The following is a 16,304-nucleotide window of genomic DNA, read 5'->3' as shown; positions in this document are numbered from 1 at the left end:
AATACGGTGTATTTCTGAAGCAGTGGCTTTCTGAAAAACTCCAGACACAGGGAATAAAATCGGTACTCTTTCTTGTGCTTGCTGAAATTTTGGAATTTCCTTGCTTGGGTTGAAAGACCTGCAGTGTCCTCCTCATTCAACTCTCTTTGTCATTTATGAAAAGACGTTTAAGTTTTAGATCTATCATGGCACTTTGTGATTTTCACTTGCATGAGCCTCTGTCATGCCTATTCATACAGCTTGTCAGACATTCAAAGGCTCCAAGGAGCAGACAAGTCTAAACATCGCAAGGTTTGTACACTTGTTTCTTGAGCCAGAAAAATCTAACGCGTGCTCTTCAGAGCAAAGAAAAAAGGCCAGAGTCTAGATGTGCAGATTCATCTGCACTCCCCGAGCCTCTCAGCATTTGGGCTTTGCGGCGTGAAGACACATCTCCGCCCTTGCTACGGGCTCCCTTCTGATCAGATTTTACAGCAACGATTATCTTGAGAAATGTTTTCGTGTAACGATGGAGAACTGCTAGCAATAAGAGTGTGACTGTTGTAGTGAAAAGTGGGGCCTTTTCACATCGCAGGCACGTAACAGCAACGGCTGCTGTAGCGGGTTGCACGGTTCATGGACCAGAATGACTTATCTGAAGGGAATGAATGTGTATTTTTTTAGCTACGAGCCCTTGCTGGGCTGGGGAGAGCAGGCAATGAGGCTGCAGCTTGTGGATATACTGGACGGCCCGAGTCCGAGCATTTGAGACAACGGCTGCCTACAGATGGTTTTAAACAATCCGGTACGTTCTTGGTGCAGTGCCCAGCAGGAGAGCTTACCTGGGGCACTCCCAAGCTTTGAAGGCTTCACCTGCGGTTGACATTTCCTCTTTTAAAAACCGGGTGCGAGACTGATGGCGAGGCGGGGGCTGGATGAACGCGGCCCTGGGAGAGCTTCTCCAGCCCCGTCCTGCCCCCGGGCCGCAGCGCTGCCCCCGGCGCTGCCCCCGCCTCAGCACGCGGGGGGTGCCTGTCCCTTTAAGAGCCGCGCGGGAGGGCAGCGCGGCCGCGCGGCGCGTGCGGAGCGGCGGCGGTTGGGCCGTTGGGCGCGCGGCGAGGCGAGGCGAGGCGGAGCGGGGCGGCGGCGGCGGCTCCCCGGGGCGGCGGCGGGACTCGCTCCTTCCTGCGCTCCCGGGCAGCGCCGCAGCCTTGTTCCGAGCGGGCGGGCGAGGCGGAGCGGCGCGGGGCCGGCCGGGCGCGCTGAGCGGGGCCCCGGCAGGAGCGGGAGATCGCGCGGGCCGGAGGTGACGGGGGCTGCCGCGGGCCGGGCCGGGCCGGGCGCTGAGGAGACCCTTGTGCCCCTGCGGGGAGCGGCGGAGGCGAGAGCGGCAGGAGCCGGGAAGGCGGCGGGAGAGCGGGGGAAGGCCGGGCCGCCGCGGTGGTGAGTGCGGGGAGTGCCGGGGCGGGCCCGGGGAATCGGGGTTTGTGGCGCCGGCCCCTCGGTTCGGGGGCGGGAGGGGCTGTGCTCGCCGCTGCCGCCGGAGTTGGGATCTCTCGGGGCTTGGGGCGTTTGAGGGGCCGTTTCCCAGCCATCGGGGCCGGGAGGGGCTTTGCTCTTGCTTGTGGGGCGCTCTGGAGCCCCGTGCCCCTGGCTGCGGCGTGTTCTGGGAAGGAGGAGCCGGACCTGCGCCCGTCTCTGAGGGAACTGGTCTTTCTCCGTAGGCTGCGAAACCCCAGAGCAGTTTGCACGCTTCGTAGCCTGGGGCGCGTTCCCTTCGGTGTCCGTCGGTGCTTTGTTGTGGTGGGAACTGGGGGCCAGAGGCGGGGGGGCAGCGGGCTCAGGTGGGGTCCTGGCCACGGCGATGGTTCCTGGGCCTTGTCTGAGAGGTGCAGCTGAGGCGTCGTCTCCTTGCTGAGCAGAGATGCTCGCCTGCCTCTGCCGCCGAGGGGGTTTGCTTATGGGGGTCCTGCAGGCCTTTCCTGCGGGCTTTCCCCGGACCGGGGCAGAATATCTGCCCTCAGTTCAGGTCTTCGCCTCACCTAAAGCCCAGGTGCCTGTCTTGGGCACTGTGGCAGCCCCGGACACTGAAGCGGCACCTTTGGGGTTGCCCAGGGACTCTGAGACACTGTGCGGTGAGAACTGCCAGCTGAAGGGCTGCTTGTGGCCAGTGACTGAACAGGAAGTTGCAGGCTCCTTGATAAAGAAATCTCCTTTTTGGCTAGGTGAAGTGAACTCTTTTATCCACAAAATACTGGGTCAAGTGCTGGCAGTTCTCCGTGGGAAGGCCTTATGCTGATAGAGCTTGAGACCAAAGCTTTATGCTGGGGGATTTCAAAAGAGCGAGGCATAGTGAAACTGGGAGCTTGTCTGTACCTGCGTGGTGAGCTCCCCTGCCTCAACACCTTTCATGTGTCTGGTTTCAGAGTCTGTGGATGACCTGCTTGACGACCTCCTGGGATATGAGGTCGGTAAATGGAACCTTCTTTGCAGCTGAAAGGGCAGCATGCTTGTCCTCTTGCTGCCCTGCTGAGAGCAGGAGGTGCTGGTGCAGCAGCCAGTGGTCTCTCAGGGGGGAGGAAGCAGCAAGCAGGGTTTCCCCGTGTCAGAGGCCGTTGAAAAGGCCGGCCGTCAGCTTGGGGAGGCCGAGTGAAGTTCATCTCTGGTTAAAAGCCTCTGTGTCCTGTGGGGAGACGGCACATCCCCCTTTGGGGTGCCCAAGTCAGGAATGTGCCTGTGTCCGTCATCCTCCCGTCTCTCTGTCTTGTTTCCAGATGAAAGCCCCATGAATTCTGCGAGGAGTACCTGGAGGATTTCTTCGACAGATTACTTTCAGAGGACGTGGAAGGTGCAGAGGTGAACCTGACTTTTGGGAGAGAGCCTGGGTACCCTGAGGGCTGGGACTGAGGGGGGCCAGGCTTGCCCCTGGTGTCAGCCCAGCCAAGTCAGCAGTGGGATATTGGGGGGAACCATGAGGTGTGGCTGAAGAGGTGACCCCTCTCTGGCCTGGCTTGGGGGGAGCTGGGCCAGGGGAGCGGGTGGATGGCGGGAGAAGGGCTTGCGGGTGCCCTGGGTGAGCTGGAGCAAAGCCGGGGGGCGCGTCGTGCTGCAGCCCAGCCCTGGTGGGCGCTCTTGGGCGGAAGCGCCGCAGGAAGGACCCTCACCCAAAGCACCGGCCTGGCTGTTGCTGACGCTTCTCCCAGAGGCAGTAGGATCTCAGCAGAGGAATCGAGGCACGGGGGGTTTCCGGTGAGGGACACACCAGGAGGAGCTGGGCACGTGTTCTCCCATTGCAAGCAAGGAGGAGATGCGGGGTCTGGAGCACAGAAGCGAGGGGTGAGGAGTTCCCCAAGTGTGCTTGTCTCTAACCTCTGCCCTCCTCGGCATGCAGGGATCCAGTGCCTCCGGCAGAGAGCCCCAAGCTCTGCTGCAGAGCCTGAAGGTCAGTGCAAAATTACCCTTTGCCTGAGCCCCGTGTGGGCTGCAGCCGTGGCCTCCAGCACCAGCCTCTGAAGGGAGAAGCAGCGCTGAGGCAGGAGTAGCATTCGCCCTGCTCCCGTCGCCGTCCTGTTGCTTTCCAGGACTTGGACGACCTGGAAGTTGATCCGCTGGGAGCGTCGAGAGCCGGTTCTGGGCCAGGGCAGGCAACCGTGAAAGGCCCTGGGAAAGGTGAAAAGGAGATTCTGCTCTTCTTGTGGTAGGCTGGTTCCAGACGAGCAGGGCGTATTTTCTTCCGCAATATGGAATGACAATTGGCTTTGTTCCCAAAAGTCTTTTTTGGGGCTGTCCCAGCCATTGTGGCCGTGTGTTGTCCCTGGGTTGATCCCTGGCCCGGCCTCGTGTCGTGCTGTGGTAACATCACTGCCCTCAGCAGCCACAAGAGCCGTGCTGCTGCCTGCCACCAAACGCCACTTGGCAGTTGCCTGGTGCAGGTCAGAGACCAGGGATCTGCTTGGTCTGTGTGGAAGGAGAGCCAGGGGGTTGTGGTGAAGATGTGCCTGTCCCCAGCCTGTCCTGCTCTTCCCCAAGGCCTTTTCTCCTTCTCTGCCTGCAAGGAGGCCCCTCCAGAGAGGTTGCCACCCCACAGGGCCATGAGGGGACTGACTGTGTGTCCCGGGATGTGCTTTTAGGGACGGGGTCTGCCACCAGAGAAGTGACCTTTGGCCAGGGTGGGAAAGGGACATCTCCGCAGGACCTTGTCTGAGAGAGCTGTGGCCTCTCTTTGCAGGAGAGTCTGGACCTGCGATGGAGAAGAAGCCTCTGTCGTCCTTCGCTGCTTCCCGACAGTACAGGAAATTTAACTTTGAAGGTAGGGTGTCACTTCCCTTCAGCGCGTGGTTGTGTGGGGGCAGCTGGGGACTCTGTCCTTGCTCTTTGCCCGTAGCTTGCCTCTTCTGTCACCCAAAGGCTCGGCTGGTTAATGACATAGAGCGTCCTTCACCCCTGCGATGCCCGTGCCAACCTCATCCCTTAGAGGTGACCAAAGGCAGAAAAGAAACAAGACTGCTCGGTGTTGGAGGCCCTCCCCAGGGTGGGGCTGGGAGAGGATTCCTGAGGGCGTTTGCTTTTTCAGCCCTGCTTTGGTTTTTAATGCCTGTCTGTAGCACTGGGAGACCCTTGTGTCGGGGAGGGGGGGATTCTGTCCCCCTTCCCAAGACGGGAGCCGGTTTCCTGGCACAGCTGAGATCTGGCTGTCAGAGCCTGTGCTTTACCTGAGGTCAGCATCTGTTCCAATCACTAATTGGCTTGGGGTGATGGAGGTGGGCTTTCTCCTCCCCTTTGTTATTGCCTAAAGAGTAGTCAAGCGTTAAAGCACCCCACTGCCGAGACACTCGCGGGTGTCCCAGGTCTGTGCAGAGTCTGCGTTCGTGGCTTTGGGCAGAGATGATCTCCTGTCCCCACGTGCACGTGGTGGGGAGCGGTGTTTGGCTGAGCACAGAGGCGTCGTTCTCAATAACCTTGGTTTTGTTGATTTGTTTGTTTTGATTGTTTTATTTTCTGCCCCTACGGGGTAACTGCCAGATTTAGATGATCCTCTGTCGGGGCTCTTGTCTGATGAGGAGCAGGATGCTCCCAAGAAGCCAGCTCTGACAGGTGCCGAAAGCATCCCTGAGATGCAAGGGAAACAGAGCAAGGAGCAAGGTGAGCAGGGTTGCTTGATGCATCCTCTTTGTATTAAATGAATCAGCAGCCTGGATGAGTTTGTGTGATGTCCGAAGGTTAAAGGAAAGCCAGCTAGTGGCATCTCTCGTTAACCAGTATGGCCCTTTAGGGAGCAGCTTCGTAGCAGGGTTACAGGTGGTAACAGCTCCCCGAGTGCTCGACATTTGCAGTGTGCTAGAGGTCACAGAACTGACTTTTCCTTTCTGGGACTGGAGTCTCAGATCTTCCCTTGGAGCTCATCCAGCCTGTTCTGCACACTGCCAGAGGAGAACCAGTGTTCTGGGTCAGGGTTTGGGTGGCTGAGGGCATTGCTGATGCACCCCAAAGCACAGTTGCACCTCTGGGTGGGATCCAGCTGCAGTGTGACCGTGTTACGGGCACTCGTGACTCCTGTTGCTGCAGCAGGGATGCCAGTGGGTCTGGTAGTCCCCTCAAACCTCCTTTCACCCTGAAAAATCTTCTCTGGACACGGGTAGCTGCTGGTGGGTTGGGGCAAGGACTAAGGTGCATTGGTGGAAGAGGGACTTGGGGCGAAGGCGGGGAGGAATTCTCCGAGTGGAAACTTGCAAAGCTGAAGAAGCTGCTGGTGTCCCCCCGAGCTGGAAGCCTCAGTGTCAGTGACACCCAGCAATGTCCCATCAGTGGCCACGGAGCAGGCGGTAGTTTGTCACTTGCTGTGAGATTTGGTCACTGAAAAGAGCTATTTAAAAGTGACTCTGTAAATGGTCCTGAGTTGAGAGCAGTCAGGGCTGCTCTGATCTCTTGCTGGGGGGAAAAAAAGAAGGAGGAAAAAAAAAAAAAAGGGAGACAAGCCCCCAAGCCTAGCTCAAAACCTCTTACCATGTGTGATTCTCTCCCTCACCCCCCCCAGAGCCACGCGCAGCCCAGACGCCCCTGCGCACCGCGGCCCCAACGTGGAGGAGGAAGGAGATCACCTTTGACGAGGACATCACCGACCTGATGGATGCCATTGGACTGGGCAGCAGCCCGGGAAGAGATGGCAAGAAGGCAGAAGAGTAAGGGCAGTGCAGGGGGGCGGGAATAAAGGAGGGGATGGCTTGTGTCTTGAGATGGTGCCACCATGGTGGGTGGGGGATGCTGAGCTTGTGCCTGTGGGTCTGCGCAAGGGGCAGGAGCAGCCTTGTGTGGCAGAGAAGAGCCAGAGCAGGCTGGCAAGGCTGTGTGAGGAGGAAGAGCCCTGCCTCTGGGAGAAACCCATCTGCCGCTGTGTCCCCAGCAGAGAGGAGGTCCGGCCAGCCCGCGCCGTGCTGGACGAGTTGCTGGGACGAGGCTCCGCGTCCAGAATCCTGGAAGAGCCAGGCCTGGGAGAGCGCAGGGAGGTCGCACAGAAGTACCACCAGAAGCAGCCGGGTGAGCAGAGCCAGGGATGCTGGGAAGGGCTGCAGAGGTGGCAGCACTGGCTTGGGCGAGCGAGCTCGATTTGTACTGCCCTTGCAGGGGAAATGCCCTTTGTGCCCTTGCGGCAGCTTGGCAGCCTTTGCACAGGGTCTGTAACTCGGCTGCCTTTGGCCGTGGGCTGAGTCCCAACAAAAGTTTTCCCCAGCCGTGCTGAGGAGACCCCTTGCTGTCCGGTTTCTGGGCACGAGGTTTCCAGCGGTGTTTTCCCGGAGGCAGCAACATCAGTGGGAATTGCAGGGCGGGAGGAGGAGGAGGGCTGGAGTCTTTGCAGCCGGCTGCTCCTCTGGGTGCTGAGTCAAGGCCACTTGTCTGAACAGAGAAGGAAGAGGGTTGGCGCAAGGAGGATTTTGTGTTTGGAGCTTACCAGCCCTCAGTGGCCTCCACAGCCAAGGGCCAGCCGGCAAGAAGGCAGCCTGTGAGGTATTGTGCTCTCTGTGTCTGTAGCTCCAGGCACCGGCCATGCTGCCCCTTCAGCGGAGCAGGCAGGGTCCCCGGTGTCCCCTCGCGGGCAGGGATGCAGCTGCTTCTCCTCACAGCAGGTTTTCAGCCGAGAAGAACAGTGAAGTCAAAGCAGAGCCCCTCTCCAAAGCTCCCCCGTTAGCCAGCCAGAGGCCCGTGCAGGGCCGCAGGAATCGAGGTGACTGGCGGGGCTTGAAAGACAAAGACATTCTGGATTTGGAGCTGTCATCTCCACCGAAGGCCAGTCCTGCAGCAGCTGGGCGGCCCGGCCCCGCCAGACAGCTCCCGGCTGGAGAGGAGGCAGCTGCTAGACCTGCCCCAGTGGAGGAGGAGGAGGACTGGCTGAGCGCTGCCTTATCACGCAAGAAAGCCCAAGCGCAGGCGAAGGCCCAGCAGAGGAGCGCCAAGCCCTCGGAAGCCCCAGCTGAAGGGCTGAATCGCCGCTCTCCTGTCAGGTAAAGGCACGGTTGACTGCCGCAGCGCTCCCGTCTGTTCCGCATGTGGTTGTCCAGCAGGGGCTCTCAGAAACCCTGGGCTCCGATCTGAGAAATCAGTTTGAAGCACTGTCTTGTCTCAGGTTGGGGTAATAATGTGGGGCTGTGTCCCAGTGATCCAGCCCGCAGTGCCCTCACAGCTCGGGGCTCTCCTTGCGGTTGTAGCCAAGAGGGCACCCAGTGCTGTGAGTCCCGCAGAGCTGTCCTGGATCAGCACCCCCCCACGAGCTCCTCCCCGTGCTCCTGGTTCCTGCCTTAATTGCCCGCCCTTCCTCCTCGTTGAGGCAAAGGCTCTCCTCCAGCTGAGTTGGCAGGGACCCAGGTCCAGACTTGTGCCACTGAAGGGGAGTGGGAAGCGAATTGGGGACAGAGAGCCCCGTGGTGTGGGCAGGGCTGTGTTAGGTGGGGCTGCTGCTGCCCAGGGGAAGGGGGTGGATGCAGCAAGGAGGAGCAGCGTGGAGGGAGGTTTTGAGGTGTCTTTGCTCCCCCTGCAGCCCAGAGGCTGAATCCTGGCTCATCTGAGTGGGACAGAGGCTTTCCCCTGCCAGGCAGGAGCTGGCGTTGTGGGGAAAGGATCTTGTCTTTCCTCGCCTCCTTGGCTCTCCCCCATAGGATGCTTTTTGCTTGCAGCCGGCCAGCAGCCTCCCCAGGAGCACGGCCACAGGCAGCCGCCGTGCAGGCCGAGGCAGTGAGCACAGACAGCTCCAGGTAAGGCTGCCTTCGCCTTTCGGGCGTCCTCCATGGGAGGGATGTCCTGCAGAAAGCAGCTGTGTGTGGGAGACGGGGCAACGGGGAGCGCTGGTACCCAGCGGGGGGATCACGGTGCCCTGGCACCTCTGTAAGCGGGAGGGCAGGTGGCTCTGAAGTTTAAAAACTCCAGGCAGTGCTGAGCAGGAGAATGTCTGGGCGCCTCTCCCTGAGCTGCGGCACTGCTGTGCATCACCCGTGTCTCTGTGCCCACGCAGGCCACCGCTCCCCTGGCTCAGCACCGCGGAACAAGGCTCAGCTCAGCCGTCGGAGGCAGCACAGTGGGATCCCTCCGGAGATGCCAGCGCCCCAGGTGCGTTTTGTGTGGTTGTCGAGTTTGGGCAGCAGAATGCAGAGAGGGTCCCCCCCGGCCCTGCAAGAACAACCAGGCAGAAAAAGGCCAGAGCCGCAGCATTGCCCTTGTCCATGTGAGCGCTGCCCGGGCTTTGCCCAGCCGTTGCTGGAGGGGGCTGCCAGGCTGCAGGATGCCACCATGCCTGTGTTGTGGCGTGGTGGGGACACGGTGCCGAGGCACACTGAGCTCCACAGTGCTGCCTGTGGGGTTTCAGAGGGCTGCTGGGGACTTGCTCTCTCGGAGAAATTGGTGGGCCTAAGTTCGTGCTGTCCCTCCTCTCTCCCTCTTCCCTCCTGCTGCCCCAACCCTCGTGCCACTAGCGCTGTGTGCTGGCAGACCCCCTCCTGCCCTAGGCTGAGGCTGAGCACCACTCGAGAGGCCACTGAAAGTGGCTGAGGGGACCCAGCCTCCTCCCTGGTTGATGGAGATGGAGGAGGAGCTGTGCTTTTCCCCCAGACTTAATCTGCAGAGCAGAGTCCCCACCAGTGTGCGTGGGGTGGGGTAGGAATGCGGGTCTGGGTGAGCCTATCTGAGCCTCTGTCCCCATCCCCAGCTGCCAGAGTGTAGCAGGACCCTTCTCGCTCTGCCAAGGAGACCCAGGCCCTCATCCTTGTGGGAGGGAGTGGTTGCCCTTGGCCTGTCTGAATCACAGACTTGTTCCCTTTTCAGTCCCTGCAGCCTTGTACCCGGGAGAGCAGGAGACACAGGGCCCTGCCCCGCTGGCTCAGGTAGGTGTGCTGGGCCTGTGCCCCCGAGAGGTGCAGGATCGGGGTGGTGATCGTGAGCCCTCCCCTGCCAGCTCAGGGTCACCCAGCCCTGTCTGTGCTCCCTGGGCAGGAGGATGGCTGTGCCCTGCTTTGCATCCCTGGGAGCCTGTGTTGATGCAGGCCAAGGCTTTGGAGAGCTCCGAGATGCCCCGAGTTGTATTTGTGAGGCCAAAGCGTGTGTGCTGTGGCTGCTTTGTAAATCGTGTGCATTGCAGCCCTGCATTGCCTGCGCAGTGTTGAGAGAGCTCCCCAGGCACAGGCCGGGCAGAGCTGCCCGCGGGGCACGTGCCTGCCTTTAGGGGCTGATGGCCACAGCACAAAGCCCCGGATGCTGAAGGGCCTGTGTCTTTTATCTGTGTCCCTGCAGGCAGAGTCTCCAGGCCTGGGCTTGCTGCATGAGAGGAAGCTGGGGGCTCCCGCGGCCCAGCTCCACGAGGGCTGTCGGGCAGCGCTGTTCCGTGCCCAGGCCCGTGTAGCAGAGTTGGAGAGCCAGGTGAGCCCCATGGCCTGCTGGATGGGGGAGCAGGAGCCACGCCTGCTCCCAGTGGCATCAGGGGCACAGGCAGAGTGGAGGAAGCTGCCCGTCCAGAGAAGGCTGCGGCCAGCAAGTGCTGCTGTGGGCGCTCTGTCCCTTGGGCGGCACAAGGACCTTCTCCCCGGGTGCCCGGCAGGTGCAGACATTGGAGCTGGCACGGGCTCAGGACAAACTCTTGTTGGAGATCCTCCGGCAGCGGCACCAGGAGGACCTGGATCTCCTCGACAGCACCCACAGGTACCCAGAGGCGAGAGCACGTGCTCCCTTCCTTTGAACGGGCCTTGCCTACAGCCCTGTCCCTCTCCCCGGGGGGGGGAGCGCTGGGGCACTGCCCAGATCCGTCCCTGGGGCGGGCAGGCCCAGAGCCGTGTGGGTGTGGAGCTGGTGTGGGCAGAGAGGAGCCCCACAGATGAGCCAAGGGCAGGGTTTGCTCTCACCCACCCTGTCCTGTGGGGCAGAAGGAGGAGGAGCTGTTCCCAGGGCCAGCATGTCCCCAGGCAGGGCTCAGGCTGCGGAGAGCCACGTGTTTCCCCGCACCCCCAGCGCCGCCGCTCTGCTCTGCAATCCCCGTGTGAGCTGTGGGTGGAGAGGGCCGACTGCTGCCCTGAAGGTAACGCTGCTTCTTCCCGCGGGCAGGAGCCAGGTGAAGATGTTAGAGGAGACCTGCAGGCAGCGAGAGCAGAGGCTGCGGCAGGAGAAGGAGCAGTTGGTGGCTCAGCTCCAGGGGCAGAGGCAGGAGGCGGAGCGGGAGCGGGCAGAGCTGCTGGCACAGCACTTGGCCGAGCTGGAGCGTCTGCGAGAGCTGCAGAGGTGAGAGTGGCACGAGCAGCGCAGGTGTGGGGCCGGTGCTGCTGGTTGTGGCAGAGGAACTGGGGAGTGGTTTGGGGCCAGGGTGACAGGAGCCTCCAGAAGCACTGGGCTGTGGGCAGTTGGGCGGCGTTTGGAATAGGGATTTGCTTTGTAGCCGGACAGAGGGAGACGTGGCTGGAGACGTCCTTTCCGAGTGAACGTGTTGTATCGTGCAAGATGCTGAGCCCAGTGTTTTATCTCCCCCAACCCCCTTTTATCCCGGTCAGTGAGTCACTGCTGCCCACACACTGGGGGTCAATGAGAAATCAGTTTCTAGTGGAGAAGCCCGTCCCCCCCAGCTGTGGTCCGTGCCCAGTGCGGATGCCTGTCAGTGGATGCCCTGGGACAGAGCCCCGTGCCAGCTCAGCTCCTGGGACCTGGTTCCCAGGCCCTTGACCAAGCCTCGTCCCCACTGCCTGTCCTGGGGAGCCCCAGTTTGTAACAGCCCGTGGTGGGCTCCTTGCCCGTGTCCTGCAGGGTGTCTGTGCAGGAGCTGCGCAGAGAGCACGAGCAGCAGCTCCAGCAGCTGAAGTGTCTGAAGGACCAGGAGGTTGAGGCGGTGACCAGCGCCACTTCGCACACCAGGTACCGATGGCTGCCATTGTGTCCCTGCGTTGGTCCCTGGCCACGGTGTTCCCTGTGCTCCAGGGAAGCAGCCTTGGACCGTGGCACCAGAGGCCACCCCCTCTCCCAGCCCCTGCCTCCAGGGACGCTGAGCTCTGCTGATGCAGGAATACTGCTCTGCTCTGCCCCAGAAGGGTTCGGGGCAGGGCTGCCCGTCCCTTGGCCCACCACACGTCCCCCTCTCCATCGTGGGGAGATGAGGTGTGTCCCCCCGGGGTGACCCTCCCCTCGCTGCTCTCTGCAGGACTCTGAACGGTGTGGTGGATCGGATGGAGAAGTTCTACGGCACCCTCTGTGATGTTTTACGGAAGGTGGAGGCCACACAGCAGACGACCTCCCAGGAGCTGGCCATGGGGACGCAGAAGCAGGAGAAGTATCTCAAGGGTATGTCTGCCATTCCTCTGCGCCAAAATGGCCACGGGGTCCCCGCCGGGGCTGGGGACACCCATGAAATGGGGAGAAGGTGCTCCGAGTCAGGCAGAGGCCTGGACCCAAGGCTGGCAGAGCCTTGCCTGCCTCGGTCACTGGGCTTCTCAGGGTCTTCCCTTTCCAACATGGTGTCCTGGGGGACGTGCGGAAGGTGCTGAGCACAAGCGCGTGCAGTTTTTCTGTGAATACGGGGTAGACAGAGTGGGGCTTCCCTCTTCGTGCTGCTCATGGCCCCGCTGCTGCCTCTCCCCAGAGCTCCAGGACAGCCTGTGTCAGCAGCAGAGGGAGGCGGAGGAGGATGGGTGCCGGTTCCGGGAGATGGTGGCTAAACTGGAGGCCAGGCTGGATGAGCAGACTGGGCTGCTGGAGGTGAGCCCGCCCTGTGCCCTCTGCCCAGCTCAGCCCTCCTGTCTGGGGATGGGCCGTGGGTCTTGCCCACTGGCGGTCCCTGGGCTGGATGGAGCCTGCGAGTGGCATCTGTGTCTCCTCTGTGTCTGAACCCAGGAGCACCAGAGGTTGCTGGCAGAGCGCTCCAAAGTGGAATCGCTGGAGGAGGCGCAACAAGCGCTGACCCAGCAGCTCTTGGAGCGAGTGGAGCTGGAGAAGGCGAAGGTGAGGTGGGGCGGAGATTTCCAGGTGCTTTTCTCAGGTCCTGTGAGTCTGAGCGGGGCTGCGCTGCGGCGTGTGGTGGAGGAAAGAGGTGGGTGCTGGGCGGCAGCGTCCTTCCTCTGCCTCCTCAATCCCACACCCAGCTGTGTGGCGAATCGCCCTCAGATCAACCCTCTGGCACACGGGTGCGAGAGGCTGCCGTGTGCGTGCACGGCGCTGCAGCTTCTGGAGGAGCGTGGGGCCAGAGCTTTCCGCGCAGGGTTCCTGCCAGGCGCCGGGGGCTTGAAGCAACCTCTGGGTGTTGGCCGAGGTTCAGTGGCAGAGGTGGGTTTAAAGGAGAAAAACGTTCCAGCAACTGGGACTTAGTGCTTTCTCTCTTCCTCTCTGGCGACGCTCTCCAGAGCGCGGTGCTGCAGGAGCAGCTGGCGGTGACGCGGCAGCACGCGGGGGAGCCGCAGAAGCTGGCGGCCGAGCGGGCTGAATTTGACGCCCAGCAGCAGCCGCCGCCGAGCAAGGAGCAGGCCACGGCCCGAGCGCTGCCCGTGGCCTCTGAGGGAGAGGGCCCCGTGAGGAGCATGGCCAAGGTACCGCAGCAGAGCCCCTGCCCAGGGCCTCCAGCACCCGCTTGGCAGGCTGCCGGGTGGGTCCTGCCTACAGGGCAGTCGTCGAGTTGTTGGAGGCAGAGACATCGCTTGGGGTGGTGAGAATGAGGCTGTTCCGGGAAGAGCCCGAGGCTGGGGGGTGAGGGTGCTGCTGGAGTAGCTAGTGGAGTTGCTCTGCGCCCCAGACGGGCACACACGAGAAGCTCCTCAGGGGCAGATGTTTCCCATCTCTTGGAAAGACACGAGAGAGCATCCAGGACGGATCGGGTCATGCGCTGGTTTCCCCTGTGCCCATCCTAGGAGTGGGCCAAGGTGAAGATGCGGGCCCACACGCTGAGAGCCCAGGAGGAGCAGCTGGCGAGGGAGAAAGAGCTGCTGGACAAGCTCTGCCAGGAGCTGAAGGCAGAGAGGGAGAATGTGCATGAGGCTGCACTGCGCGTCCGGCTGCAGGAGGAGGAGATGAGAAGAATGACCAAGGTAAGCGGAGCATCTGCGCTGCCGTTGCCAGCTGCGCACGGGCTGGCAGCAAAGCTGGGCTTCCACTGCCCTCCCAGAGCAGGGAGGGAAAGCCTGTTCTGGAAGAAGGGGAAGGAGGGGACGCCTGAAGGAGTCCTGCTGGGCCCAGGGCAGCGAGGGTCCCTGTCCCCAGCCTCCCCAGCCGCTCTGCCTTGCAGCTCTCCTCCCAGAAGTACGAGGAAGGGCAGCGAGCCCTGCAGGAGGCACGCAGGGTCGAGTCGCAGGACCAGTCGAGTCTGCAGGCCCTGCAGTGGCAGTTGGAGCAGCTCAGGCAGCAGAAAGAGTGTCTGCACCAGGCAAGTACCCCCTCGGCTTCCCTTCTGGGCCTGGGGCCACCGTGCCAAGGGCCCGAACCGTTGTCAACATCTTCTCTCTCTCCCTTTCTCCCCGGGACGGGGCAGGGTCGGCTGAGCATGGCTCAGCAGAGGAGCCAACTTCAACAGCTGCGCCAGGAGGCGTCCAACAGCCCCACGATGGTGCGGCCCGCAAGGCAGGACTGCAGTGCCCTTCTGACAGGCTCCTCCAGTGTGCCAGGTAAGGCTCTGTGCTTGCTGCTGGTGGGGAGGGACGTGCCGGGGGGCAGCTGCACTTGTACTCCCCTTCTTGGGAGGCTTGGGCTGTGCCCAGGGGCTGTTTTAGTTCCCCTGCGTATCAACCTCAGACGGGAGGAGTTGGCCTCCTCGTCTTGTGAAGGAGCTCAGCGAAGCTCTGAGCCAGGGCAGTGCCAGGAGAGGGCAGAGGGGCCAGGAAGGGAGAGGCTGTTGGGTTAAAGCCCGTTTGCCCTGGGAGCATGGCGAGGACCCTGCTGCAGGGACCCGCAGGCAGCACCCGAAGGGATGCTGTGTTGTCTCCATCTGCGGATCCTCTGATGGTGGCAGCACGACACAGTCGGGCTCCTGTTCCATAGGGAGCCTGGGAGGTGTCGAGGGACTCCAGGCCGCTCTCAAGAAACTCGTGGCCACTGCCAGCTCTGCCGAGCTCAGTGCCACGGTGGCGATGATGAAGTTCCGGGTCCTGCAGGTGAGGTGGTGGGCGACTGGGGTGGGAAGGGGCTTCAAACGTGCTGGGTTGGGAGCAGGGCTGGGTGAAACCTGATTTGAGCCCGGTAGGAGACAGCCCAGGCTGTGGCTAAGATCATTACTGAGCTGTGGGGCTGGGCGGGCTTGTAGAAGACCCGGGCACCTAGAGGAGGGATGGCAGAAGCAAGGACGGGTGGCTCCTCACAGCTGGTCTCAGGCTGATGGACAAGGTCCTCGGCACTGTGGGGTCGCACTTGTCCTCGCCGTGTCCCTGGCTGGGAGAAGCCAGCTGGCCTCTGGCTTCAGGATGTCCCTGTCCTCTCCCGTCGGCCCGCCGATTCCCTGCTGGGTCCTTCCCCAGGCGGGGCTGCTCTTTGAGGCTTCCGCTGTGGGTCTTGCTCAGAGCGTGAGGTTGTGGGCTCGGGGCGGGGGGAGCCCCCACACCCCAGGGGGTGCCACGGGTGGTACCTGCCCACTGCTGACTGCAGGAGGGAGGGTTTGGGATGCTTCCCTCCCTCCTGAGTGACAGCCAGGACTGTCAGCCCCCTTCTGTGGCACCCTCTGATACCTCTTCCATCCACCCCTCTCTCTTCCCTTCCCCTTTGCCCCCTTCCCCTCTCAGAACCGCGCTTACTTAGACGAGGAGCAGCTCTTCCTGGAGTCCCTGAAGAAAGCGCCCTACAACGCCGCTTCTGTGCGAGGCTGAAGTGGTGACGCCCCTTCGGTTCCCTCCCAGGACACTCAGAAGTTAGTTTCACTGCCACATTAATTAATCGGTTGTTCGCTGTGCCAGGTCGTCCACTATTTCATCGTCAGCACAATCCCAGACCTTCTCTTTATGTTCCAGGGTGTTCCGCTTCTTTTCTAGGGTTTGGAGATCCAAGTCTATCCTTGATGAATTTCTCGTCACTAGTGCAGGTTGTCTTGACCATGCTTCAACGTCCCACTTGCCTGAGCTTCCCACCCTCATACTTGTTCCCGTGGGGGCGGTACCTGTAGCCACTGGCATGATCCTTCACCACGGCTACGAGCAGATGTGAAGTGGCCTGTGTCAAGAGCCGCAGTTTGTTTGGCCTCCATTTCTCTTGCCAGTCAGAGAGGGACCTGCGGCTGTTGACTGCCAGCCGCCGAGGAAAGTGGCTGAGCGGGAGCTCCTGGATGCCGCTGAACGTGTGCGGCTCCTCCGCAGCCAGGGAGTTTGCTTTGCTCAGACAGACCTGTGTTTGGTCTAGAGATGCACAGAGCAAGAACAAATAGTAATTCATAGTCTCTCTGTGTAAGAGACTCAGAGCCTCTCTTTTTCTCCTTTATAGAACAGCAACCTTTTCAATACAAAGCAGCAGCAGCCTGAACCTGAGATGGCACAAGTCCAAACTGAGATAGGAGATATTACTAATGCGGCAAGAGATGCTGAAAAAGAGCAAAGGCGGCAGTCACAGATGTGAGAATGTTAATGTGTTCTTCTCTTTGGATTTCCAGGGCTTCCCAGCTCCATTGCTGCAGAGTTAATGTAAATACTCTTGTCATAAGTTGGACAAAGAAACACTCTGTGGGCCTGGCTGAAGAGGCTACGTGTTGGAGGAGGTCAGAGCAACACAGAACTTTCCTGCAGATGGATGAGTTATTGGGGCTGTTGTCGTCATAATGAGCTAAACCCCCATTTAGTCGGTCTAAACCAAAGAACTTTCATTACTGCTGCATGAAAATGTAAACCAGAATAAAATCCTGCAGTACTGTA

General features: G+C 61.0%; 2 protein-coding genes across 4 annotated transcripts in view; both read left to right on the top strand.

Annotated features, from left to right (window-relative positions):
- SCO1 (synthesis of cytochrome C oxidase 1) overlaps positions 1-2,836 on the top strand; it is a 21,974-nt gene extending 19,138 nt beyond the window's left edge. For 2 of the 3 annotated variants that reach the window (XR_012634803.1, XR_012634801.1), the window contains one exon: positions 2,754-2,836. The gene's annotated coding sequence lies outside the window, so the exon portion shown is untranslated. Of the gene's footprint in view, positions 1-663; positions 683-2,753 lie in introns of those variants that run through there. The other variant, XR_012634800.1, reaches the window with a different exon arrangement.
- On the top strand, positions 2,758-16,304 carry LOC141968085 (fas-binding factor 1 homolog; the record flags this gene model as incomplete). Its single annotated transcript, XM_074922424.1, has 26 exons — positions 2,758-2,835; positions 3,371-3,421; positions 3,561-3,648; positions 4,208-4,288; positions 5,002-5,121; positions 6,014-6,158; positions 6,380-6,513; positions 6,879-6,981; positions 7,098-7,475; positions 8,127-8,222; positions 8,480-8,574; positions 9,286-9,344; positions 9,751-9,876; positions 10,055-10,155; positions 10,555-10,728; positions 11,245-11,352; positions 11,636-11,775; positions 12,074-12,189; positions 12,325-12,432; positions 12,831-13,013; positions 13,332-13,508; positions 13,706-13,843; positions 13,949-14,081; positions 14,455-14,567; positions 15,189-15,313; positions 16,046-16,304. Coding segments are annotated over 25 exons (3,129 nt in total), but the record flags the coding sequence as incomplete, so codon positions are not given.

The sequence above is a fragment of the Athene noctua genome, chromosome 18 (genome assembly GCF_965140245.1).
Source record: "Athene noctua chromosome 18, bAthNoc1.hap1.1, whole genome shotgun sequence".
Taxonomy (NCBI): domain Eukaryota; kingdom Metazoa; phylum Chordata; class Aves; order Strigiformes; family Strigidae; genus Athene; species Athene noctua.
The sequence above is the reverse complement of the archived record's forward strand: the minus strand, read 5'-3'. Positions and strand labels throughout refer to the sequence as shown.